General features: G+C 43.7%; 1 protein-coding gene and 1 non-coding gene across 7 annotated transcripts in view; both read left to right on the forward strand.

Annotated features, from left to right (window-relative positions):
* MTHFS (methenyltetrahydrofolate synthetase) overlaps positions 1-27,300 on the forward strand; it is a 271,461-nt gene that overhangs the window by 228,163 nt on the left and 15,998 nt on the right. For 3 of the 6 annotated variants that reach the window (XR_010932846.1, XR_010932849.1, XM_067698744.1), the window contains exon 5: positions 26,812-26,886. The exons of the other annotated variants lie outside the window; for them this stretch is intronic. Coding sequence is in view for 1 of the 3 variants with exons in the window: in XM_067698744.1 (XP_067554845.1) it covers positions 26,812-26,886 (75 nt within the window). In the remaining 2 variants the exon portion in view is untranslated. The remainder of the gene's footprint in view (positions 1-26,811; positions 26,887-27,300) is intronic. 6 annotated transcript variants of the gene reach the window in all.
* On the forward strand, positions 14,379-14,450 carry TRNAE-CUC (transfer RNA glutamic acid (anticodon CUC)). The gene has a single exon. It is a non-coding gene; the product is annotated as a tRNA-Glu (tRNA).

Consider the following 27,300-nt stretch of genomic DNA (forward strand, 5'->3'; position numbering starts at 1 on the left):
CTGGAATAGACCTGATTCCCCTGTGTTCTTGGTCTGGTTATAGACCCTGGAACAGGCTCCCCCTAATGCGGAACAATGACCAAGCCTGACCCTGTGTCCCTACCCCAGCCCCAGGCTGCACAGGGCCTTTGTTATGGCCTTGGTATACTTTAATTTCCCTTGGATCCCAAAATGGCCATTCCAGACAGGCCTTCTCCCAGCCAGCCACCCCCGGGGATGGCCATGTGGAAACCTGCATTTGTCAAATGACAGATTTAATGAAAAACGAGGCACAGACTCACATGCATTAAAGAAGTAACTGAGCTTTTGGGGCTACATCACACAACAAAACCAGTTCTGTGCAGCCAAGCTCAGTGAGATTGATTTCTTTAAGTCCTTCTTCTTGCTCCGATATATCATCTCAGGAAGTCAATATTGTGGCGTTGCCTTCTGAACAGTACCCTCTTCTGACCTTATATGAATTGTTGGATGGGAGCCTGGGAAATTTCTCCCATCGAGTCATTTCCTTGTTAATCAGAAGCCAGCTTCTTTGTTGCTTTAATGCAAGAAAGACTCAGCTTGTTGAGCCAGCCAGCCTGGATACTTCTGTCAACATGACGTCCATAGATCTGAATATGAGATCAACTTTAGGCCCCAAGAGCTGTCTAGGGAGGGAAACTGAAATAATGGGAAAGTCAAGTTTTGGTGCATCGCTTGTCTATTTGTGGTGAAGGTGGTTTGAGAGACAGTAGGGGGAGAGACAGAGAAAGTGTTTAGGCGTAGCCTGGGGGATGGTAGAACAGGGCAAGGCAGATTTACACCTTCCTGGAGGCCGCACGAGGTCTGGAACCAGCTTTGGATGATCTTAACCTTGGCTTTATTTGGTCACACAGAGGAGCCAGATCCGGGGAACACAAGTCACATTAAACCCACGGGAGGGGCTTCCCTGGTGGCACAGTGGTTAAGAATCCACCTGCCAATGCAGGGGACACAGGTTTGAGCCCTGGTCCGGGAAGATCCCACACGCCGCGGAGCAGCTAAGCCCATGTGCCACAACGACTGATCCTGTGCTCTAGAGCCTGCGAGCCACAACTACCAAGCCCGCCATGCCACAACTAGTGAAGCCCACGCACCTAGAGGCTGTGCTCTGCAATAAGAGAAGCCACCGCAATGAGAAGCCAGCACACCTCAACGAAGAGTAACCCCCGCTCGCCATGACTAGAGAAAGCCCACGCGCAGCAAATGAAGACCAAACGCAGCAAAAAACACATAATGATAAATAAAATAAATATAAAAGAAAACTTTAAAAACCCACGGGAGGCCAAGTATAGTCCAGCGATACTTTCTTAATTTGTTATTGGAGAGCCTGGACCAGTGACAGGGAAGGTATGCTCAGGAGACAGATTGCAAGTCAGAAGGATGCTTGGTATGTGTGAAGTTGGAGCAAAGGGAGCAGGATCTTCTTGTGGAATTGCAGGTTGAGGCTGTGATAAGAGTCTGGAATGTTCTCCTTCTCCTTTGTTTTTTCTTCTATCCTTCTCGCTTCCCTTTTATCGCCCCGCCCTCTCTTCCTCCCTCCATTCAGGGGTTAATGAGCTTTTCATCACGTGTCTGGTCTTTGCCAGGCACTGCGAATAGAATATACACATCACCGTTTCTATCCCCAGGAGCTCATATACAATCTAATGGGGAGACAGGTAAGGAAACAGAGGATACGGAACACACGTGCTGATAATGGCTTCTTCGCCTTTAAAGCAGGTGGGCTCGGAAGGCTATGGTGAGGATTCACCAAGATAAGGCACTAAGTTAGCGATGAGCACAGTGCATGGCTCACAAGCACCCAGGAAGAGTTGGCTCCTGTTATTTTGATCCCTCGTCTTCTTTATCTTGATGAACAAAGAGCTGTGGGCACATAGCAGAGGAGAGGGGTGTTCTCCAGGAAGTCAGGAAAGGCTTTCCCTCTGGAGGGAATCAGAGCCAGTGTGGAAGGAAGAGTGGGTCTCCCCTGACTGGAGAGGGGACATGAGGGTCCCAACCAAGAAACCGGAGGCTGGACACTGCCTTCTGTGAGTGACAAGGGGCAGTGAGACAGAGGAGGGAGGGGAACAAGGACAAGAATAAAACAGAGATGAGGTCAGATTTTAATGGGCTGTGTGGACTCAGGAACAATGGAGGCTTTTAAACAGTGAAAGCATGATTGGATTTGTAGGAAGTTAGCACTAATGATGGCACGTAGCTAGGGTTAGGTAAGTTGCAAAAAGACGAATTAGGAGGTACTTTCAATAGAGCAAGATTCAAGATGATGGGACCCACACCGAGGTTGTATAAACGGAGATGGAAAAGAGATGCTAGATCTATGAGATGTTGAGGAAGCAGATCAATTAGAAAATGATTACTGATGAAACGCTGGAGGTGAATAAAAGGAATGGTTGAGTCTATGCCTTCAGGTGCTTGGAAGGATGGTGGTCTCTTATTTATTATTTATTTATTTATTTATTTTTATTGGAGTGTAGTTGCTTTACAGTCTTGTGTTAGTTTCTGCTGTACAACAAAGTGAATCAGCTATACATATACATATATCCCCTCTTTGGGGGATTTCCTTCCCATTTAGGTCACCACAGAGCATTGAGTAGAGTTCACTGTACTATACAGTAGGTTCTCATTAGTTATCTATTTTATACAGAGTATCAGTAGTGTATATTCGTCAACCCAATCTCCCAATTCATCCCACTCCCCCTTCCCCCCCACCCCGCCCTGGTATCCATACGTCTGTTCTCTACGTCTGTGTCTCTGTTTCTGCTTTGCAGATAGGTTCATCTGTATCATTCTTCTAGATTACACATATAAGTGATATTGAACGATATTTGTTTTTCTCTTTCTGACTTACTGCACTCTGTGTGATGGTCTCTAGGTCCAGGATGGTGGTCTCTTTACCCAAGATAGGCACTGAAGGAGGAGACAGAAGGGTAGGAGGGGAAGGTGATTTCAGCTTGGAGGAGGTTACAGGTGCTAGAGAGACATCAGGTGGAGATGGGGTAACGACTGAACATGCTGCTTGGGGCTTGTCAGTAGGCATTCCTGGAAAGTCCTGGTCACTAGAGGAAGTGGAAGACGGACAAACAACTGGGGTGTTCAGAGAAGAGATCCCAGGTTAGGACACTGAGAGAGTAACACAGAGAGGCAGGAAAGGAAGACGAGAGGGCAGGTGTGATCAAATAGCACAAAGGCGCAGTGACATGAGGACTGACGAGAGATGACGTGTAGTGTCTGGGGTGATGCTTTTCAGATAGGTCTCACTCCTGGATAGATACGGACAAGTACTAGTGACTCATCCAACTTCACTTTTCTTAAATTCCTTATTAGTCAACAGAAGCTTTGTTGGCTGCAATAGAGCTTCTTGTCCACTCTACTGCCTGGCCCAGTGGTGTTTAAACAAAGGTTGAACAATGGGATCTTACAATTTTCAGCCTGACAGCCTGTCTTCCTTGAGGCTGGTTATTAAGATTTCAGAAGCTCCTTCATCCATCCAGGAGCACACTGATATCACTTTAGGTGGATGGCTTCCATGGAAACTCATCTCATTGATTTGTTAATCATTTCTCTTTGTGCTAATGTCAGCAAGTGACCCGTCCTGGCTCTGTCTCCCCACTCTGGCTCTGATCTATGTGGGGTGTGGTGACAGGTGGGGTGGGACATGCCCATCCCTGGCTATAAAGGTGGCCATCCCTTCCACACTATTTGTACGGCCTTGTGAGGTAGAGAGAAAATGGTCTCCATATGGAAATCATGTAAGAGGACCGTGCAGCCTGGTTTTAAACCCTGGCTACCCCACGTTTGGCGTGTGGGATGCTTGGAAAGTTATTGAAATGCTCTGAGCCTCCACCACTTCATCTATAAAATGGAAATAAATCCTAACTTATAGGGCTATTGGGGGAATTCAATGAGGTGAGATGAAAAGTAGAGCAGAGCAACCAACAGCTTGTAATTATTGAACATTTGGATTGTTTCTAATTGCCATTATGACTATTCTAGAAACAGTTAACTTGTGAAGGAGGCAGTTGAGCTCATTCAGAATCTCTTCCTGAAGGCTCTGTTCTTTGACTCATTAAGGTTTTACTTTAAAACAGGGAAAGGGAAGAAAAGTCACATAAGTTTGCATGGGGCTGTGATTATAAATACTGTAAGGGATGATAAGCCTTAGATTGGAAAAGTGAACATGTAGCCTCGGATCCTGTTTCCCACTCAGGGGAGAAAATTGTCCCAGTCTCCCGCCTGTCACTCCCCACCCAAGGACCAGATCAGGTGTCATCCCTCCATCCTTATCTCTTTCCCTCCTTCTCCTACTTCGCTCCTTCCTAACTCCCTCCTTTCCTCTTTACCCCCTCCCTCTAGGGATCCACGCTGGAGAATCTAAGCCGATCACTGGCCCGTCCTGCACTTTGGGTTGAGAAACTGTGGGGTTTGGGGGCTGTTTCTCTGTGAAACGGACCAATTGTTGACATTTATTTTGACTGCTCTCTGTAATACACCTTTATTACCGTTTTTTGTTTGGCCACGCTGCACAGCCTGTGGGATCTTAGTTCCCCAACCAGGGATCGAACCCATGCCCCCTCTATTGGAAGCACAGAGTCTTAACCACTGGACAGCCAGGGAAGTCCCTGACCATTCTTCTTTTGAGAATTGTTTGGTCTCGTCTTTTGCCCAATTGACTTCCTATTTAGAGTGTTTGCTTTTTGTTTGTAATAGTTTTTTGGTAGTTGTTTTAGTGGGAATAGTTTCTGACATATTTTTCAGAAATTTTCCCTATTTGCTTTTAAGTGGGCAATATACACATATATACCAAATTTAAAACACTCAGAAGGGATCATAGGGAAAAGAAAGGATCCCTCCCCCTTCCTTGGCCCCCATCACCTACTGCCCTTCTCTAAAGGCAACTAGTGATACTGGAATCTTATATATCCTACCTGAGATATTGCATGCATATCCAGATTATAGGTACATATATGAATATGTATGTATATGTGTATATATATTAATTATATGTATATATGTGTGTATGTGTGTATATATATGTATATATATATTACACGCATGGTATATTGGTTTATACCTAGCTTTTTCACTTAATTAATATCTTGCTGGTCATTCCATATCCATTTTTAAGTAAATTCTTTTAAATGGAGATGTAATTGACATACAACATTATATTAGTTTCAAGTGATGATTCAAATGATTCGATATATGTGTGTTTTGCAAAATGAACACCACAATAAGTCTAGTGAATACCCATCACCACACCTTGACATCCTTGTCAAATATTAGTTGATTATATATGTGTAAGTTTATTTCTGGGCTCTCTATTCTGCTCCATTGATTTATGTGTCTGTTTTTATGCCAGTATCATATGCTTGATTATACTATGAATGTGAATATGAATAATATGCATATGAATATGATTATGAATAAGGTTACAAATTTTCTTTTCTTGTGATGAGAAATTTTAAGATCTACTCCCTAGCAAGTTTCAAACAAGCAATAAGGTACTATTAACTACAGTCACCGTACTGTACATTACATCCCCAGGACTTATTTATTTTGTAACTGGAAGTTTATACCTTTTGACTGACTTCACCCATTTCACCCTTCCCCCCCATTTCTGGCAACCACCAATCTGTTCTCTGTATCTATGAGTTAGGTTTTTTGTTTTGTTTTTTTAGATTCCGTATATAAGTGTGACCATGTGGTGTTTGACTTACCTCGCCTAGCATAATGCCCTCAAGGTTCATCCATGTTGCCACAAATGGCAGAATTTCCTTGTTTATTGTGGCCAAATGGTATCAATATCTCATTTTATACACATACACACAAACACACACACACAGATATTTTTTCTTTCTGTATTCATTCATCAATAGATGGACACTTAAGTTGTTTCCATGTCTAGACTGTTGTAAATAGCGCTGCAATGGACATTAGGGTGTAGATATCTTTTCAAGTTAGTGTTTTCGTTTCCTTTGGATAAATACCCAGGAGTGGAGTTGCTGGATCATATGGTGTTTCTATTTTTAATTTTTTGAGGAACCTTCATACTGTTTTCCATAGTGGCTGCACCAACTTACATTCCCACCAACAGTGCACAAGGGTTCCCTTTTCTCCACATCCTCGCCAGCACTTATTATGTCTTATCTTTTCGATAATAGTCATTCTAACAGGTGTGAGGTGATATCTCATTGTGGTTTTGATTTGCACTTTCCTGATGATTAGTGATGTTGAGTACCTTTTCCTGTACCTATTGGTCATTTTTATGTCCTCTTTGGAAATATATCTCTCCCTCTGTTTATTTTATCTTTGATTTCTTTCATCAGTATTTTATAGTTTTCTGAGTACAGATCTTTTGCCTCCTTAGGTAGGTTTATTCCTACGTATTTTATTCCTTTTGTTGTGATGGTAAATGGGAGTGTTTCCTGAATTTCTCTTTCTGATATTTTGTTGTTAGTGTATAGGAATGCAAGAAATTTCTGTGCATTACTTTTGTATCCTGCAACCTTACCAAATTAATTGATTAGTTCTAGTAGTTTTCTGGTGGCATCTTTAGGGTTTTCTATGTATAGTATCATGTCATTGGCAAACAGTGACAGTCTTACTTCTTCTTTTCCAATTTGTATTCCTTTTATTTCTTTTCCTTCTCTGATTGCTGTGGCTAGGAATTCCAGTACTATGTTGAATAATAGTGGTGAGAGTGGACATCCTTGTCTTGTTCCTGATCTTAGAGGAAATGCTTTCAGTTTTCACTCTTGAGAATGATGTTTACTGTGGGTTTGTCATATATGGCTTTTATTATGTTGAGGTAGGTTCCCTCTATGCCCACTTTCTGGAGAGTTTTTATCATAAATTGGTGTTGAATTTTGTCAAAACCTTTTCCTCCATCTATTTAGATGTTCATATGGTTTTTATTCTTTAATTTGTTAATATGGTGTATCACATTGATTGTTTTGTATATACTGAAGAATGCTTGCATCCCTGGGATAAGTCCCACTTGATCATGGTGTATGATCCTTTTAATGTGTTGTTGGATTCTGTTTGCTAGTATTTTGTTGAGGATTTTTGCATCTATGTTCTTCAGTGATATTGGTCTATAATTTTCTTTTTTTGTGATATCATTGTCTGGTTTTGGTATCAGGGTGATGGTGGCCTCATAGAACGAGTTTGGGAGTGTTCCTCCCTCTGCAATTTTTTGGAAGAAGTTGAGAAGGATATGTGTTAGCTCTTCTCTAAATGTTTGGTAGAATTCGCCTGTGAAGCCATCTGGTCCTGGACTTTTGTTTGTCGTGAGATTTTTAATTACAGTTTCAATTTCATTACCTGTTGGTCTGTTTATATTTTCTAATTCTTTCTGGTTCAATCTTAGAAGGTTGTACTTTTCTAAGAATTTGTCCATTTCATCCAGGTTGTCCATATTATTGGCATATAGTTGCTGGTAGTATTCTCTTATAATCTTTTGTATTTCTGCAGTGTCAGTTGTAATCTCTCCTTTTTCATTTCTAATTTTATTGATTTGAGTCCTCTTCCTTTTTTTCTTGATAAGTCTGGGTAAAGGTTTATCAATTTTGTTTATCTTCTCAGAGAAAAAGCTTTTAGTTCTATTGATCTTTGCTATTGTTTTCTTTTTTTCTATTTCATTTATTTCTGCTCTGATCTTTATGATTTCTTTCCTTCTACTAATTTTGAGTTTTCTTTGCTCTTCTTTTTCTAGTTGTTTAGGTGTAAGGTTACATTGTTTATTTGAGATTTTTCTTGTTTCTTGAGGTGAGCTTGAATTGCTATGAACTTTCCTCTTAGAACTGCTTTCTCTGCATCCTATAGATTTTGGATTGTTGTGTTTTTGTTGTCATGTGTTTCTACGTATTTTTTTAATTTCTTCTTTGATTTCTTCAGTGATCTCTTGGTTATTTAGCAGCACACTGTTTAGCCTTCATGTATTTGTGTTTTTACCATTTTTTCCTCTAATTTATTTGTAATCTCATAACATTGTGGTTGGAAAAGATGCTTGATATGATTTTAATTTTCTTAAATTTTCCAAGGTTTATGAGAAAACCATAATTCAAAAAGAGTCATGTACCAAAATGTTCATTGCAGCTCTATTTACAATAGCCCAGAGATGGAAACAACCTAAGTGCCCATCATCGGATGAATGGATAAAGAAGATGTGGCACATATATACAATGAAATATTACTCAGCCGTAAAAAGAAAAGAAATTGAGCTATTTTTAATGAGGTGGAGAGACACAGAGTCTGTCATACAGAGTGAAGTAAGTCAGAAAGAGAAAGACAAATACTGTATGCTAACACATATATATGGAATTTTAAAAAAATGTCATGAAGAACCTAGGGGCAAGACAGGAATAAAGACACAGACCTACTAGAGAACGGACTTGAGGATATGGGAAGGGGGAAGGGTGAGCTGTGACAAAACGAGAGAGAGGCATGGACATATATACACTACCAAACGTAAGGTAGATAGCTAGTGGGAAGCAGCTGCATAGCACAGGGAGATCAGCTCGGTGCTTTGTGACCGCCTGGAGGGGTGGGATAGGGAGGGTGGGAGGGAGGGAGACGCAAGAGTGAAGAGATATGGGAACATATGTATAACTGATTCACTTTGTTATAAAGCAGAAACTAACACACCATTGTAAAGCAATTATACCCCAATAAAGATGTTAAAAATAAATAAATAAATAATGAAGCAAATGCAACAAGGTAAAATAAAACCACAACAGAAAAAAGAAAAACAAAAGGTGAGGGTGGGGGAACAAGCCAAAAGGACAGAACAATAACAAAGTATAAAGAATAAAATAAAATTAGAAAAATAAAATATTTATTAGAAGAAATAAAAATATAAATGAATCAACAACGATGAATCAACAAGGTAAAACAGAACCCCAATCTAAAAGAGGAAAAAAAAAAAGCCTTGTCTATGGTTGTGTGGTTTAGGTGGGGGTGGGACTTAGGCAGGGGAGGGGTTTAGGGTGGGGTGGACCTTGCAGGGTTGGGGGTGATGTTTGAGTGTGGGGTGGGGCCTAGGGTCAGGACACAGCAGCCAGAAAAGGCCTTGGGGCGGGGCCTAGGTGGGGCGACGTTCAAGGGGCGGGGCCTCTGCTTAGGACCTGTGTGGAAGGGGAGAGGCAGCACCAGGAAAGGAGGGCCTCTGGAGTGTGGAGTTTCCAGGTAAGGCCCTGGGTGAGGGTATGTGGGTGGGGCTTAGGCCCAGCGAGTTGAAGGGGGTCTCCGAGTGTAGATGTAGGGCCCTGGATGGGGGTGTGGGGTGGGGCTTGGGTTCTGCGTGGCAGGAGGGAGGCTCCGAGGGCAGAGGTTTAGGCCTGGGAGCCCAATAGGCTCCCTGGTGCCTAAGTGGCCAGGGAACGCACTGGCCGTGTTCCCTTCCGTTACTTTACACTCCTCCCCACTGTCTCCCCCAGGGTCTCTCCTGTCCCCACTGGACCCCTAACCATGGGTGAGTCCCGCTGGGTGTAGGAACTCCTCCCCAAGTGGGCAGGGGAAGAAACCTGGCCCCCCGGAAATTGTCCCCCAATTAACCCCCTTTGGGCGTGGGATCCCTTCCCCTCCCCCCGCCACCCCTCAGGGGCGCCAGTCTCATCCCGCCTCCACTTCTCCTCCCCCCTCAGTCCTCCCCATGCCCCACATCCTACCTGGTCGCTGGGGGTTCTTCCCATCCTCTTAGGTGTCTGTGGTCCCCTACCAGTGCCTGGTAGGTGCCCTAGTTGTGCGGAGACGTGAATTCCGTGTCCTCCTAGTCCGCCATCTTTTTCCAGCCCCCCATCTTCTTTTAAAGTAAAACTCAAATCCCACTTTCCCCAAGAAGCCTGTCCTCAGCTCTCTAACCCATTTGCTCTTTCCTTGTACTTTTATTTAGAACCACGTCCCTGAGCTCTAACCATGCCAACAGCCCTCAGTCCCCTTTAGAGAAGACACCTTAGAATTCTTTCTATATTCCCTCTCCCCTCTCCCAGCTGCCCACACAGCGCTGGATACGTGGTAGGCGCATTTGGCTGGATGAAATGATCACTCAGACAATTCAACAATTAATGCTTGGTCCCATCACCATGGCTGTGAGAGTCCATTTCCCACTGAAATCCCCACTAGCTTTTGAAGGCGAGCAGAAATCAGAGTGATTTGCCTTTTCCAAGCTTGCCATACTTGTTCCTTTTCCATGATTTCTCTTCAGGAATCCAAAGGAGCAGGAGAGACCTGGCTGTTGATTACAAAATGGCTGGGAGACAAGAAGGAAAGGGGTGTAGAAACCTGGCAAACAACCCTCATTGCTGAAATGTCAAACCGACTGAAGTCAAGCCCATTAATCTTGTTTTATTGCAAGATTCAAAATCGCCATGCTACGGCAGCCACAGAATTGATGGATGGGTTTCCCTGCGTTCATCCAGCACCTCGGCTGCCTGAGAAACCAGATCTCAGATGAACAGGGAGAGGAAATTAAAATGGCCTTCTGAGGTTCTTCGGTAACTGCTAGTAGGGAAAGATGGGGCATTCAGGGTCTCTGGCAGCCAAGGTGCTTACACTTGGTTTTCACTGCATTTTTTGGTAAGCAAATCAAAGAAACAGCAGTGCTGAAGCCACCATGGTAAATCTTCAGCAACTTCTGCTCCAGTGAGGGGGCGAGAGTGGTCACAACCTGGCTGCCCTGTTGCTTGAGGCCACCAGGCTGTGATCTTGTTTGACTTCTTGCTGATGAAGTAGGTGAAAGATGGTAACGCCTGGTTGTTTTAATTTGCAATTTTTTGATCACTGGGGAGCCTAAATCTTTTTCCATATGTCAGTTTTCTAGTCAGATTTCCTCTTTTGTAAATAACCATTTTCCTTGTGCCCCTAATATAATTCATAATTCAGTTCAGCAGTTCCACATTGATTGTGGGCCTATGTGCCCAGCACATTCAGTGCAAGATACACAGATATATGTATGTTCCATTTCCTAATACAGTGCAGGGATGGGGATGGCGAGAGAGAGAGTCAAAACCAAAGTATCACTTCACTGCAATATGGCTGATAGGGATACTTCCAGAGTATTTTCCCTGGTTTTGCTGTGATTTTTGTTATTTTTAGAGAACATAGAGGTATTTGTATTTTTTATGTTGTGCATCATATATCTTGGAATCGCCTGGTCATTATCTTTGCTCATTCTTTTTCTGTTCTTCTGTTGTTCTTGTCTTTGTTAATTTGTAGAAGCTCTTTAGGTATTTTGGAAATTAATTCTTTGTCTTTAGAAGTGCCACACATATATTTTCTAATCTTTTTATTTAACTTTATTGCATTTTTATCATGCCAAAAAGTGTCATTTTCAGAACATCCTTTAACATCATATATTGATAAAATAACCTCAAAATGGACTAAAGACCTAAAGGTAAGACCCAAACCATAAGACTCTTAGAAGAAAACGTAGGCAGAACACTCTTTGACATAAATCGTAGTATTGTTTTTGTGGATCTGTCTCCTAAAGTAAAGGAAATAAAAGTAAACATAAAAAAATGGGACCTAGTCAAACTTACAAGCTTTTGCACAGCAAAGGAAACCATCAGCAAAACTGAAAGACAACCTACTGAAAGGGAGAAAATATTTGCAAGTGATATGACAGATAAAAGGTTAATATTCAAAATACATCAACAGCTCATACAACTCAACAGCAAAAAAACAAACAACTTGATTAAAAAAATGGGCAGAAGATCTGAATATATTTTTCCGAAGAAGACATACAGTTAGCCAACAGGAACATGAAAAGATGCTCAACATCACTAATCATCAGGGTAATGCAAATCAAAACCACAATGAAATATCACCTCACACCTGTCAGAATGGCCATCATCAACAAGACCAGAAATAACAAATGTTGGTGAGGATGTGGAGAAAAGGGAACCCTTGTGCACTGTTGGTGGGAATGTAAATTGATGCATCCACTGTGGAAAACAGTATGGAGGCTTCTCAAAAAACTAATAATAGAACTACCATTTGACACAGTAATTCCACTCTTGGATATATAATAAAGAGAGAGAGAGAGAGAAAACACCAATTCCAACATGTACATGCACCCCAATGTTCATACCAGCATTATTTACAATTGCCAAGATGTGGAAGCAACCTAAGTGTCCATCAACAGATGAATGGATAAAGAAGATGTGGTTCATATATACAGTGGAATATTACTCAGCCATAAAAAAGAATGAAATTTTGCCATTTGCAACAATATGGATAGACTTAGAGAGCCTTATGCTAAGTGAATTAAGTCAGTCAGAGAAAGACAAGTACTGTATGATATCTGAAAAATAAAATAAATTAGTGAATATAACAAAAAAGAAGCTGACTCATAGATATAGAGAACAAACTAGTGGTTACCAGTAGGGAGAGGGAAGAGGGAGGGGTAAATTAGGGGTAAAGGATTCAGAGGTACAAACTACTATGTATAAAATAAACAAGCTACAAGATATGTTGTACAACACAGGGAATATAGGCAGTATTTTATAATAAATATAAGTGGAGTATAACCTTTAAAAATTGAGAATCACTATGTTGTACACCTAAAGCTTGCATAATATTGTACATCAGTTATACCTCCAATAAAAAAATTGTCATTTTGATGTAGTCAGATTTTAAAATATTTTTCTTTGTGATCAGTGCTTTTTACCTTTAAGAAATAATTCCCTACTCTCAGCCTATAAAAATATTCTCTGACGTTTTCTTCTAATCCATTTCAAACTTTTTCTCAGTTAGATGTAGAAATTAGAAACAAATAGGATGAATTAAAAATTTTTTTAGTACTTAAGAACTTATGGTGTTGGGTGGAGATTGTAAATGTCCTAAATATTTAGACAGGTTTATCAATAAATCCATGAGGACCTTTGAGAAATTTTAGTGACTTATTCGTGTTTCCTTTTGCTTTTGACTCTGTCTGTTTTAGGGGTGTGTGAGTGTGTGTTGTGTCATCTTTATACATACTCATACCCATACAGACAGTCGCATGCACACACACACACACACACACACACACACACACACACACCTGAAGAATAACTATCCTTGAAATTGATAAATTTCTTATCCTACAACTATATGTAATATTGCCATATACTTAAAATTTTTCCTGTACTATTAGTTACTAGAATCTCATTCTCATATTTAATGATCTATTTTGTATTTCTTATATTGTTAAAAGGTTGACCAGAGGCTTGTTCTGATTGTTCTGTTTGCCTTTAAGAGTTGTAGCTTTTAATAACACTATTACTACTACCATTCTTACAGAAACAGTAACTACCACTTCAAACTCTTAAGATTCATTCATCCTTTATCAGTTTTTTACCAGACACTGTGCTTTAAGCTTTACCAGACATTATTGAATTTAATTTTTACAACAACCCTATAAAAATGGCACTGTTACCCATATTTTACAGATGAGAAACATGGGAAAATGGATCACAGAGAAATTAACCAGATATTCCAAGGTTGCAGAGCTGTGTGTGTTGGAGTGAAGATAAGCAACCCAGGTCCATTTGACTTCCCCTTTGGAGCCCTTTAAACCCTACATTTCACTGCTTTTCTCTTTTTTCTTTTCTTCTTATTCCACTGCTTCTTTCTTTCAGTTATTTTTCTGGTATTTATTTTTCCCTTGATGTGATTTTCTGTTACAAAAGTGTTAAGTTCATTCTCGCTTATTCTCCCATCTCTCCCTGTCTCTTTCTGTCTCTCTCCGTTTCAATTTCCTCTTTGTCTCAGCAACATGCAAGACGTTATTCTTAGTTTCTAGATGTCTGAGTATTTTTTCTTTTTAATATCCATTTGAATTTTTAACTTATTGCATTGTGATCTCAAAGTATTATCGATAAAACTTCTGCTCTTGTGTTTATAGATATGATTTAGTATGCAATCATTTTTTGCTTATAGACCAGGTATGTATACTTCCAAAGAGAAAGTAATCCATTTGTGGATTATGAAACTTAGTATAAGTCTGTTATAGGTACTGCATTTATTGTGTCTTTCATTTTTCCTATGTCCTTATTTAATCTCTTGTCTACTTGGATCTGTAATAGACTGATAACGGTAAATTACTTTCCCCCTCCCCAAAAAACCAAAAAAGCACATTTTGGTTTCATTTCTTGTGCATTTTTATAGTATTTTGCTGTATGTGCTTGCAAGTCTTATGTAAAACTTTTGCTTTTAAGCACTGTGCTGTCCAGAATTCATCTGGCTGTTCCTTGGTTTGAATTTGACAGGCATATTCTGGCCCATGAATTTATTTTTAACTTTTAGAATCTTTCTGCTGCAGAAACATATCTTACGGACAACTTAACGGTAACTTTTAAAAAATACAATCTTTAGTGAATTCCCTGGTGGTCTAGTGGTTAGGACTCGGCACTCTCACTGCCGTGGCCCGGGTTCAATCCCTGGTCGGGGAACTAAGATCCCACAGGCCGAGAGGCACAGCCAAAAAGAGAAAAATTGTACAATCTTTAAATAGCTCGGTAGGCCACTTATATTCATTTTTATAAACACCACACCATGTTTATCATCTGTCATCCCACTTTATGTCTACTTGTCCTCTGTCTTCTCTTTTGATGTGTGTTTTGATAAACAATTGTTTTATACTTCATTTTCTGTCTTAAAGAATTTTAAAAAGTAACCCTCTAATTTTTAAAAAATCATTTACTATCAATGAGATATTCCACGAACATTCTTACAGCTACAGTCACCATTTCTAAACTTTCTAAACAAGCACAACTTTTAACTCCCCTTTATAGCCTATGAAAGATGAATTTTACAGGTTTTATTTCTTTTCCTTTGTCCTCCTTTCTCATCCCTTTCTCATCCCGTCGGAACATAGACGGCAGGCTGGGGCCCCACAGCACATGGGGCTGCTGGGGCGGCAGCCAGGATTAAATGTGTCATGAGTCCAGGGAAGGAGGAGGCTGGGCCAGATCTGAAGGCAAGAGCAGGGATGATGCAGCCACCCTCTGGTGTCTCTGGACCCCAGGCTGCCTTTCTTTCATTGTTTCTCCCCCCGTCCAGGCTGAGTCAGTTTCTGAGCTTCCAAGGCCATCCTGCCTGACTCGGCATGCCTGCCACCTTGAAGCACTGGCAAGGCACGGAGACAGAGGCGTGACCCGTAAAAAATGATTTTCCTTAGGAAGGGAAGGACCATGAATTCTCTAATCTCTGCAAACATGGGATAATTAGGTGGTCCAATGGTTAATGAATTTAATGCAGATAAGTGCAACTTAATGCACATCAACAAAACAATTTAAATTGCTGATACACATCAATGGCTTCTGGTTCCTTGGGAATGTTCGGGAGATGAAAAGGTGTGCTCTGGGCTTTAATAAGAGAGAGAATTGTATAATCTCAGAGCACAAGGGGGTCTTTGAGGCATCAACTTGCCCACAGTGAATCCACACTCTCATCTTCCCATTGGTCTCACCGAACACACAAACAGGCTGGGGCAAAATCGTAGATGTATATTGTTGTCCATTCCATGTGGATACAAACTATTTCCATTCCTATTTTCTGAATGGGATAGGAAAGAACATATTTGCCAAATCAGTGACCACATACCATGTACCTGAAGCCATATTAATCTGTCCTAACAAAGAAACTACAGCTGTGATCAGGGTTATCACTTGGTTGGGCTTGCAGTTGTCTCTAGCCATCCTCCAGGATACATGGGCTTTCTGCAGAGGGGCCATACTTAAGAATTACCTGGAGACATGCGGGTGACAACACCTCTGCTCCTACCTGAGGGTAGTACTTATCTCTGCCTCCTTCCCAGGGATGCAATATGATTTCTGATTTATTCTCTTGTCAGGATGGGGTTATTTCAGAGGTTTCCATTTGGCTTTTCCTCTAGACAGCTAGTACCCCACAGGCCAAGGACCCAATGAACTGCTGAGTGTTACAATCCCAATTATGCACTTGGGGACCAGGAAAGTGATCACTGTATGAGTCTGTGGATGTAGCGTACCCTCCATAACCTGGACGTTGGGAAGGGATCTGTTTATTACCTGGCCCCCATATTTCCCTGTCAGCAGGGCCATGATGAAGTTTTTGGTCTCTAGGGATCAATGTCAACTGTGACTAACAATCCTTGAAATATCTGGGCGTTCTCCTCTCCTTGGTATACAGCTACCTTAGTACATAGTTGTAGGTTCCTTTGTGAAAGGACAGGAAGATTATTTGATGTGCATACTTGCCAGAATGTTGCGGGATCCTTCCTCTTGGGGACCCAGCCACCTGTTTGGTCCATGAGTTCTCAGTCTAAAATTTGACTCAGGTACAGAAACCAGGCAAAATTTGTAGCATTGTACATTGGGGCAACTTCTGTCAACCTACTGGTCATCTAGCCTTGAATTCTTCTGCTGCTATAAGCTGGCCAGTACCTTTGTTTATTGCCCATACATTTGGCCTCTAGAGATTCCATAGTCTATTATGGGTCATGGTCCCATAGCTACCGCTCTGTCCTCACTGGTCATTACAATAATTGCAACTTGTTGGCTTTTGGTGGTTAAGCCCCCATGCCCTGCATAAGCCAAATTCTGTAACAGCCTCTTTTGCTGTCAGCCCCGGCCTACAGAGGAGGCCCCTGCTGGACTTAGTGCAGTGGGGGCGCATTCCTTCTGGGTTTGGTAAATAGTGTGTTTTCTCGTCTTCCTATAGAACCGAATCCTCTGCTGGAGGCTCCAGTCAAACTGGGCAAAAGGAGAGGTGAAAATGCAGTGTAGGCTTAACAAAACCTTGCTGCTCCTAGAGGGCTCTCTGGAGCAAGCAGTGGTCGTTAGAGTTGCATTCTTTTGGACCCAAATGACCAGGCCTTTATACTCCCACCTCAGTCACAAGGTGAGAGCTGCACAGGGAAGGGCATCTCGGCAAGGCAGGTCTCTGCAGCAGAGGTGGCCCTGGAGGAGCTGACAACCACAGCTGTTTGCTGACTCCTGGCCTTGCAGTAGGGTAGGTCCTTCCTGGAAGGGAGAGTTGGGCAGTGCATCTCGGTGTCTATTACAAACCTCTTCGGCTTTCGTCCCTGATGGTATTTCTGAAGCGCCTCTGGGATGCGGTGATGATGCCTCTGTTGGCCGTTCCCCTGGACTTACACTGGAAATGTAGAAAAAGGTCTGGGCCCTGAAGGTGTCAGGTCTGAGAGGCACTATTGGAGAAGTTACAGATGTAACAGGGCTTTGAGTTCTGGGAGATAAACCTGGAAAGCTCCCCCGGTTGGTGGGTCCAGGCATGAAAACAGGAACCTTGAAGTTGGAGCAGAAACCATCGAGTCAGGGGACAGTGACATGCTAAGGCAGGCGGGCAGTACTCTGTGGGCGAGGGGAGCCGCGGAAGGGTTCTGAACTTGGGGTGGCGTGTCTGGAGATGTGTTACAGGAAGGGTTTTCCAGCAGCCTATGTGGAGGATGCACTGGTGGAGACTGTTATCGGGGGACCAATTAGGGCAGTTGCCATGGTTCATGGGAGAAATAATGAGCACCTGAACTGAGACAGTGATGGAGGTGGGGGAGGGGTGGAGCAAGGGGAATGATGGGAAGGACATTGGGAGGTAAGGATGCCAGGGCAGGTAGACATCGCACATCACACGTCTGGGAGCAGCGGGTCATTCATTCCACTCTCCAATTTCTAAGTCTGGGCACATCATTTTCACCGGGTCATTTTCCAGAGCATAAAGTTAGGTGAAGTCAAATGAGGGAAAGGAGCTGAAATGTTTCTATCTCAGAGTCAGGGGAATCAAAGAGGACTGGCAGATGGTTGGAATTTCATGGCTGTTTTCACGCTGCTTCTTCCCCTTCTGCTGTCCTCACCCTGGGATCTCCTTCTTTCTCAGGCTCTCAGGCCTTTGCTCTCTGATGAGCCTTTCTTCTGAAACTTGGTTTTCCCCCACCTTCTGGGGTCCAAACAGCTGACAGAGGGGGGCCGGGGCCGAATAGATAGCCAAGGTCTTCAGAGGGTCATGTTTAGTTCCTAACCATCCCTAAGCTCCCGGCTCTGGTGGCGTCACATGCCCTGGACTCATGGTTCACACCTGCGTAGAGCCTGCAGCGGCATTGCCCACAGACTCTGGCTGAAGGGCCCCTGGCCCGGGGCCCAGGCTTTACAGGGCCTTGCCCTAGCTCTCCTCTGGCTGTACCTTGCTCTAAGGGGCAATGAAATGGTGACCCCCCTCCCCCGCCACATTACTGTTCAAGTATTCAGGGCCTCAGAATTCCCTGCCCCGATGGTCCCCAAGTCTGCAACCAGAGTCTGTATTGCTTTTCCCTGCAGCTGTCCCCATGATCCGTGCTCCTCTAGGTTTATGGGGGTGTGGACAGAGTTCCACGTGCAGACAGGGTTGTCTGCATAAGTGTGTGCCAGGCCTCTCCCAGTGCAGGAAGGAGCTGGGGCAGAGGGGAAGGGTGGGGCAGGCACAAGCCAAGGCCCTGTGTCTGCATACTTGTTCTAGACCCTGCGAATATTAGGGGCAGCGCTGCCCTAAAGAAGGGCTTCCCATCTTTAGTAATATGGACATTTCAAGCTGGATAATTTTTTGTTGTGGGAACTGTACTGAACATTGTAGGATTTTTAGCACCATCCCTGGGTCCACCAGACACCAATAACACCGCCCGATCACAATAATTAAAAACGTCCCAGACATTTCCAAATGACCCCTGGACTGTGGGGAAGGAGGCAGGCAAAATTACCACTAGTTGAGAACCACTGCCCCGGGATGATGAGTTGGGTGTAGTTAGTTTGGGGTCATTCTAGTTCAATAAGACCTAAAATTTCTAATTCAAAGAGACCTTTGGGACTTTGCGTAAACAAGTGACTTAGCAAAAACAGAATCAAAACAATTTTAAACGTGTATCCAAGTTCAATATAAATAATTTCCCTTGGCATATGCAAAGAAGATATAGTAGTGCCTGCTGTATGTTTTCTGGTTAGGGGTTGCTGTCAGTGCTGTGAACAGCAGCAGCTGTGACCGAGGACTCTGTCCAAGGACATCAGCATCCTGTTTGGCCCCCCACGAACCACTGTGATGTCACGTCTGCTCGTGGCCTCTTGAGCTCCACTTTGGGCTTGTTGAACTGGCTGCAGTGTACAGAGGTCATCCAGCCTCCTGCTGCATCTGGATCCTGACCTGTGACTCAGACCCCAAGGATTCTTCTCCTCAGCCACAGGTCAGCACGGCACAGCCTCTCTTTCTCTGAGAATTGCACAAAACCCCATGGTGCAGAAATGCCTCCCAGCTAGAGCGCTGGTACTAGGATTGCCTGACTCTAGCTACTGATCAGTCTCTGCTTTCTTAGGCAGTTTCACGCTTCTGGTCAAATGGCTACTAGATAAACCCTTCCCCCGCACCATGTGACTTTCCGTCTAAGCATCCTTTACTAAGGTATCCTAGATGTTCGGATTCTTAGAGCCTTGTTGTAGCAACGGCGGAGCCGGATCAAAGGCGTTGACTTTCCCTGGACTGGGCTTGCCCCTTATTGCTTTTTTCTCCTTAGGAGATACTTCTTACCGGTCCTCCCAGGTAGCCCCCGGGGTTTACTGTAGCCCTGACTGGAAATACGCACCTTTCCCCGATGGAGGTTCTTCTTGCTTATGGCCCCTTCTGCCTGCCCTGCTGCGTTTTGGGAAAATCATAGCCACCTTCCTTGTGGGTAACAATCTCCATCTCTATTCCCCAGCCCCCAGAAACCATCTATGCTACTTTGAAGGTGGACATTCACCCATTATTTATCATCTCCAGAAGGTAGAGAGTATGTATGTCCTGGTCACAGACACGACTTCAGTGCCTGGCACACAGAAGGCTCATGGTAGACTCTGATGTGTAGGTTATCTATTGGAGTGAGCCCTTGGAGTCTTATGATGGAATAATGACTATAGCAGTGGTACTGGCTAAAATCACTTTGGGTTTCATCTGCTTTCAGGTCTTTGTAATAGATTTTGCGAGACTCAAAGTAATGAATGCAGTGGCTGGATTTTGAGGCAGTGACCACGTGCAAGGGGAAAACCTCATTGATTTAACATTTACCTTGTGTGGGCCCTGTTCTAGGTGCTTTACAGACTTGGCCACATTTAATCTTCATAGCAATTCTACAAGTAGCTTTCACCACCTGCATTTTAGAGGCAAAGGAGATTCCGCGGAAGTTGTAAACACGGTCCTTGTCACAGTATTGGTGGCGGAGTCAAGATGTGAGCTCAGACCTGTCTAACCAGCCTGTGCTCTTTCTCATCTGTGTTGCTGTTTCCTAGATGAAGTAGGGAGACTTGGAGCAGCTGGGGGCAGACATGGGGTCAATGTCCCCTCAGGGTCCTCACCCCTCAACGTTGGCAGAGAAAGAGCATCTCCAAGGAAATGGTAGCTGTTCTTTCTATGTAGATAAAGGGGAAGAAGAATGCTATTATTTTTTATTTTTTAAAAGGAACAAATAAGACTGAAGTTGAAGCCAGCAACAATGACCAAGGCCATCACCAGGCAGTCAGGGGGGAAGGTGAATCCTATGAGCGGCTTTGGGTCAGGGATAAGGGAGCTGCATGAATCCACTCTCCTCAGCTGCTTGTCATAAAAGCGTGGAGGTTGGACTGCATCGCCATTTGAAGTGGCTTATCAGTGATAATATCTTCTGCTCCTTGGTTTCAATATATATATAAGCACTACACGAAGAAAAGAATCCAAGTACACAAGTTTACGGATTCAGTCTAGATCCATGTGTCATCACCATGGTTGTCTTGTGCACTTAAGAATCTCACTTTCAGCTCTTTTTAATCTCACATTATTAAAGGAGACATCAAGTGTAATTAGCAGCCCCTCAAAAGCACATCGGCTTTCTCATCCTTGAAGAAAGGTTGTTTAATTAATTTGAGCACACCGAGAATCGAGTTATGGAAGTACAAGCAAGCAAACCCACAAACGAAAGATCTAAGCAGGGGAAACTTCTTCAGTTTAACAGCAAACTTATCCTTTGGTCTTCATAATTAAGAGCCCAAACTCTTGTAGACACCATTTCTTTTTTTTGTTTGTTTTTGGTTTCTCTTTTTTTTTTTAATTATAGTTGCTTTACAACGTTGTGTTAGATTCTGCTGTACAGCAAAGTGGATCAACTCTCCCTATGCCTATATCCCCTCTTTTTTGGATTTCCTTCCCATTTAGGTCACCACAGAGCACTGAGTAGAGTTCCCTGTGCTATACAGTAGGTTCTCATTAGTTATATATTTTCTACATAGTAGTGTATATATGTCAATCCCAATCTCCCAATTCATCTCCCCCCACTTCCCCCCCTTGGTATCCATATGTTTGTTCTCTATGTCTGTTAGAAACCATTTCTTAATGGCCTACTTGGTCCAAGCTCTTACTAGACCCTTGAAATCGGTTTCCTCATCTCATCCTCACGACAGCCCTTGCACAGGAGATGTTATTTTCCCCATTTCCTACAAGAGAGAACTGTGGCTCAGTAATGTGCTTAAGGTCATGGAGTTAGTAAGTAAAGAATCTGGGATCAGGCTTCCCTGGTGGCGCAGTGGTTGAGAGTCCGCCTGCCGATGCAGGGGACATGGGTTCGTGCCCCGGTCCAGGAAGATCCCACATGCCGCGGAGCGGCTGGGCCCGTGAGCCATGGCCGCTGAGCCTGCGCGTCCAGAGCCTGTGCTCTGCAACGGGAGAGGCCACAACAGTGAGAGGCCCGCGTACCGCAAAACAAACAAACAAAACAAAACAAAAAAGAATGTGGGATCTTGCAAAGTCTGTCTGGTTCCAAAGCCCAGGCGGTCCACGCTGTACTCAGCAGCCTCCCTCAAGGTCAAAACTTGGAGACGTTAACTAGACATGTGAGTTGCACAAACTGCTTATCTCTGTGGGACCAACTTCCCCCAGTGTAAATTGGAATAACAGTCTCTGTCTCTACCCTCAAGCGGGGGTTATGAAAATGAAAAACGGGGCAATAGGTGGAGATACGTCTTCAAAAATGGTAAGCCTACCTTATAAGTATACAGATATGCTTTCATTCCATGATCAGAGAGAATTGCATTTCTCTCCACTCCATCTAAGTCTATAAGCATTGCCAAGGCTTCTCAATGTATTTATTTTCTTGTTATTTCATTCAATTGGAAAATATTTCCTTAATCCTCCCTTGCTGCCTGGCAAAGCTTCTCTGTCCTTTCGGCCTGCACTCTGTGGTGCTGACACCTTCAGGAAGCCTTCCCTGACCGCCTTCTCCATTTCCTTCCCAGCCCTGGCCTCTGTCATAGCTCTTGCCACTCTGCACTTTGTCTGTCTTTCCACACATCACTAGACCCAGAGGTCCTCCGGTGCAGGAGCCGTGGTCTCATGTCTTCTGTCCCCATGGCAAGGAGTAGGAAGTATATTGCAATGCTCCGAGGAGGTCTGTTGAACCTAACTACATGGCGTGAAACTATCAAGTCTGAGTTTCTGAGACAGACTTCCAGACCTAAACCCAAGAAGCATCAGGGAGAACCCCCCTGTCCCAAATGAGCCCAAGTGGAGAGTGAGGCCGCAGCTCTGCTCTGCCCTCCTGGCTCCGGACGCGCAGGCTCAGCGGCCATGGCTCACGGGCCCAGCCGCTCCGCGGCATGTGGGATCTTCCCGGACCAGGGCACGAACCCGCATCCCATGCATCGGCAGGCGGACTCTCAACCACTGCGCCACCAGGGAAGCCCAGGAGGACTTTCATTTTTAAAACCAGGACAGTCCCAAGCCAACCATCCCTGGACCTTCAGTGCTCAAGCTTTCAGGTTGTTCATCCTAACCCCAGGCCCAAAGAAGACTCTGCTTGAGGGAGGTCTGGCTACTACAGCAGGGAGCCTGTCTGCTATCGCAGCCAGCACACAGAGAGGCCTCCATCTCACCATTACCGGGTAGCATGGGCACCCGAAATAAGAGCTCCAGCTGTCAGAACCCGAATCCTAGAATCTTCTTAGCCAGACACTCGGATGTCTGCTCCCTGGGCAGGGTTGGCTCCAGAGCTGCTGTTTCAGAGCTGGGAGGGCATCATAGAAGTTCCTCTTCATTGGGATCCAAGAACCAAGAAAGGCTTGTGTGGGGGATGATGGGCTCACAGCAGAGATGGGGACATTCTGGGCTTAGAATGAAGAAAAGTAGATGGTTGCTGGAAGAGGAACTTTGACATGTAAGAGATTTGGGGAGGGGACATTGCGAGAGAAATTCTGAGACTAGAATGATGAAAGGGACCAGCTGCTGAGTTGAGGAGAGAATTCTGAGACCATAACAGGGTTGGGGAGTGGAAGGAGGTCTTGTTTAGAGCTTAATTAGCAAAACAGGAAGTCTGCGAGGGGCAGAGTCAGGGTTGAAGGGATGAAATACGATTGCAAGGGGGTGTCTAAGGGTCCAGCAGAATTATCTCCTTAGAACAGGGTTTCTCAACCTCAACACCACTGGTATTTTAGGCAAGATAATTCTTTATTGTGGGAGGGTGTCCTGTCCTTGTAAAATACTCAGCAGCTTTCATGGCTTCTACCCACTAGATGCCAGCTAGCACCTGCACACTCTCATACATTTCTCCAGACGTTGCAAGTGTCTCCTGGTGGAAGGGGAGAGCAAAAACACCCCTGGTTGAGGACTTCCTGGTGGTCCAGTGGTTAAGACTCTGTGCTTCCACTGCAGAGGGCACGGGTTCGATCCCTGGTTGGGGAATCAAGATCTCACATGCAGCACGGAGCGGCCCAAAAGAAAAACCAACAACAACAAAAAAACACCATTGGTTGAGAATAACTGTCTTAGATGGATCGTGGCCACCTTCAACTTTTCAAACTCTTTGCAAGCTCTGGGTATATCACTTGCCAGTTCTGAAGAGTGGGGTGGGACATAGGCATCCTCTTGGAAAACATCCTCCATAAAAGTTAATGATGGGGGCTTTCTAGCTTCTGTGCTATGCTGAGATAATTAAGGAAGGGTGTGATGGGCACCGTGGCAGCGTTTCCCTGCTGGGAAGACAGTGCCATGCAGATCTGCTTAGATACTTGCTTTTCTGAGCGGGGCTTGGTTCAGCCACGGCTTTATTTACAGCTGAAGGTCCCTGGTGAGGCTTTTCGAGAGAGCACATGGGGGCTCTTCTCCAGGAGGGAGCGAGTGTCTCAGAATAAGGGTGGAGCCTACGCTGGCAGAATGAAGCAGCCGGCTGGCTGACGCTTGTTCTACCATGGGGCTAATTTCGGAGGCTGCTTCTTCATTGTGGATCGGGATGGAAAACACTTTGATCACTTTAAGCCTTTGTCCTGGTCATTCTGTTGCATCCGCTTCAGACCCTACTGGTGGGTAAACATTTGATGTCGGTTCTTAAAACAGGGTAGTGCAGAGCAGAGGACAGGAGACCCCCTATCCCTCATCAAAATCTGCATAGAAGTCAGCAAGAAATGCTAGAACATAAAGGAACAGACAAACAGGGATGGTTTGGAAGACAGGAGATGTAATGGAAGCAGAGGTGGCTGTCAGAGCCCCACCTGTGTCTCTTCAGCTCTGGGCATTATGGTCTAGTAGGGCTGATTTCCATCTGCCAGTCTCTGCATCCCTCTGCCTGAGGGCTTTTGTAGATGGCAGAGCCTGGGACAAGCTGGAAGTACTGGAGAATTAGTGCCTTGCTTCAAGGAGCCCTTAACGAATGACTGAAGGCAACTGGGGTATACCCCAGCTCCCTTGCCCCTTCTGGCAATACTCTGACACAAGTATTTTACATTGGCTCTATGGCTCTGGGTTAGGATTAATATCCAGTTTTCTCCTTATCCCAGTCGGGTTTTTGCACGCTAACACACTGTTTACTGGTTACTTTTTCTCCCCTATCTCACTTCCTCCCTCCTATGACTGCATCCTGGAATCACCTCCTAAATAAACTATCTGCACTCACACCCTCAACGTAAAGTCTGTCTTTGAGGAAACCCAAACCAGCACATGGACTGAATGCTGATAGATGAAGACCTGGTGTTTACTTGTTCTAAGGCTCTGTCTATACGTAGACAGAAGGGTGCATACGATACGCAACGTCCAATGTGCTGGCACACAGCACATGTTTGGCCACGTGCAAAATTTAATTTCCTTAAGTTTTTTATTTAAGTTTTTGTTTTATGTTTTTTAATTAATTTATTTATTTTTAAAAATTTATTTTATTTTTGGCTGTGTTGGGTCTTCGTTGCTGTGCACAGTCTGTCTCTAGTTGCGGCGAGCAGGGGCTACTCTTCCTTGCAATGCATGGGCTTCTCATTGTGGTGGCTTCTCTTGTTGCGGAGCGTTTATGTACGTGATGGACTTTATCAGATGTTCGTGAAATAGGAGTTCATGTTATACCAAAGCAAACAAGTACAGTAAGCCCCCTACATACGAACCTTCAAGTTGTGAACTTTCAAAGATGGGAACTTGCTTTTGCATGTCCAATCACAAAAGTTAGTTCATGTGTCTGGTGTACATTATCACGTGCATGCATCCTCTACAAGTGGTTGTGGTTTTGTGTACTTTACTGTCCAGTACTGTGTAGAGCACAGTAGTACAGTATCTTTATTTCAAGCCTAGGATGTCCGGAAACAAGAGTAAAACAGCTGGTACTACCGTACTTTTCAAGGTACTGTACTGTAAGATTAAAAATGTTTTCTTTACTTTTTGTGTGTTTGTTTTTTAGGTATCATTTGTGTGAAAAGTATTATAAACCTATTACAGTACAGTATGATATAGCTAATTGTGTTAGTTGGGTACCTAGGGTGAGTTTGCTGGACTTACGAACAAAGTGGACTTATGATTGCGCTCTCGGAACGGAACCCGTTCGTATGTAGGGGACTTACTGTATAAAGATGAGGATGAGACCTACCTGTTCTTTTGGCAACTCTGCCCCAGGAAGTTTTCACTGGCTACTTTTCTCCTGTAATCCTGGTGTCTTGTCACCTGCCATCATACCTGTATCTCTCCCTGCTTCTTTCTCTGTCCTCCACACCTTTGCCCCTTACTCTTAGGACAGGTTGTAGCATCACTTCCCCTCTCCCATGCCCTTCCCTGCAGGAGGATGACGTGCCCTACCCTGTAGAGTGGCTGTGTCACGTGCTTTGGCCAACGACATGTGACACAGGTAATGCGGGTTACATCGGGCAAAAGATTTCAGAGTCAGATCATGGTTCATCAGCTCCTTCTCCTCACACTGATGACTGGCAAGGCTCCAGAAAGAAACTGCTCTGGAAGCCTGGGTCTGGGGTACAGGCAACAGGGAGCTTGTATGCTCAGTGCACTTACCAATTCGAGGAAAATGTCCATATTCTCTGGATTTTTCTCATGTGACCAGGCCATCTGACTAAACATAATTTTCCCCTTCATCTCTAATTCCTTTATCTTCTTATTTTAGCAGTGGTTTAGAATCCCCTGTGAAGTGTTGAGTAAACTGAGGGTAGCAAGAAACTCTGATACGTTATCAGCCTCAGGGGCTCCATAAGTGTACTGGCGGCAGCAGGCTTTTTGTAGGCACCTTTCGTCAGATTAAGGAATCCTCTTCTATCCCTAGCTTTCTAACTGTTTCTAACAGAAGCAGATACTGAATTTCACCAAATACTTTTTCTGTGCGTATTTGAAATGATCATATGACCTCTCTCCTATTTCTCCATTAAAGTGGTGAATTATAATAATTAATTTTTGAATGTTAAAGCAACCATACATTGCTAAAATAAAAAAAAAATTCATATATCACTGGATTTGAACTGCTATATTTTATTTAGGATTTTTGCATCTATATTCGTAAAGAGTTTGGCTTATATTTGATTTTTCTTGTAATGTCCTTCTCAGGTTTTCTATCACAGTTTTACTGGCCTCATGAAACGAGTTGGCATTCTTTGGACCCAGGCTTGGAATTTTCTTTCTGTAAGTCTTCCATTTCTTTTGGTTCAGTTTGGGTGAATTGTGTTTTTCTAAGAATTTTTTATTTTTAAAATTTTAAATTATGACCACAAGATTCTGCAAATAACTTTTACAACTTTTTAATGTTTGTTAGGTCTTTTGTGATATCCTCTCTTTTATTCCTGATATTGACCTGTGCCTTCTCTCTTTTTTTCCTTGATTAGCTTTCCTTTGGGAGTAACGGGTGTATTCGTTATGTCTTGCTGCATAACAAATTACCCTAAGTCTCAGTAGCTTCAAACTAGAAGCATTTATTATCTCACACAACTTGTGTGAGGGAGTGGGTCCTGGGGATGACTTAGCTGGCTGTCTGGCTCAGAGTCTCCCTCGAGGTTGCAGTCAAGGTGCCGTCTGAGACTGCACTCATCTGGGAATGGA

The sequence above is a fragment of the Pseudorca crassidens genome, chromosome 1 (genome assembly GCF_039906515.1).
Source record: "Pseudorca crassidens isolate mPseCra1 chromosome 1, mPseCra1.hap1, whole genome shotgun sequence".
Classification (NCBI taxonomy): Eukaryota; Metazoa; Chordata; class Mammalia; order Artiodactyla; family Delphinidae; genus Pseudorca; species Pseudorca crassidens.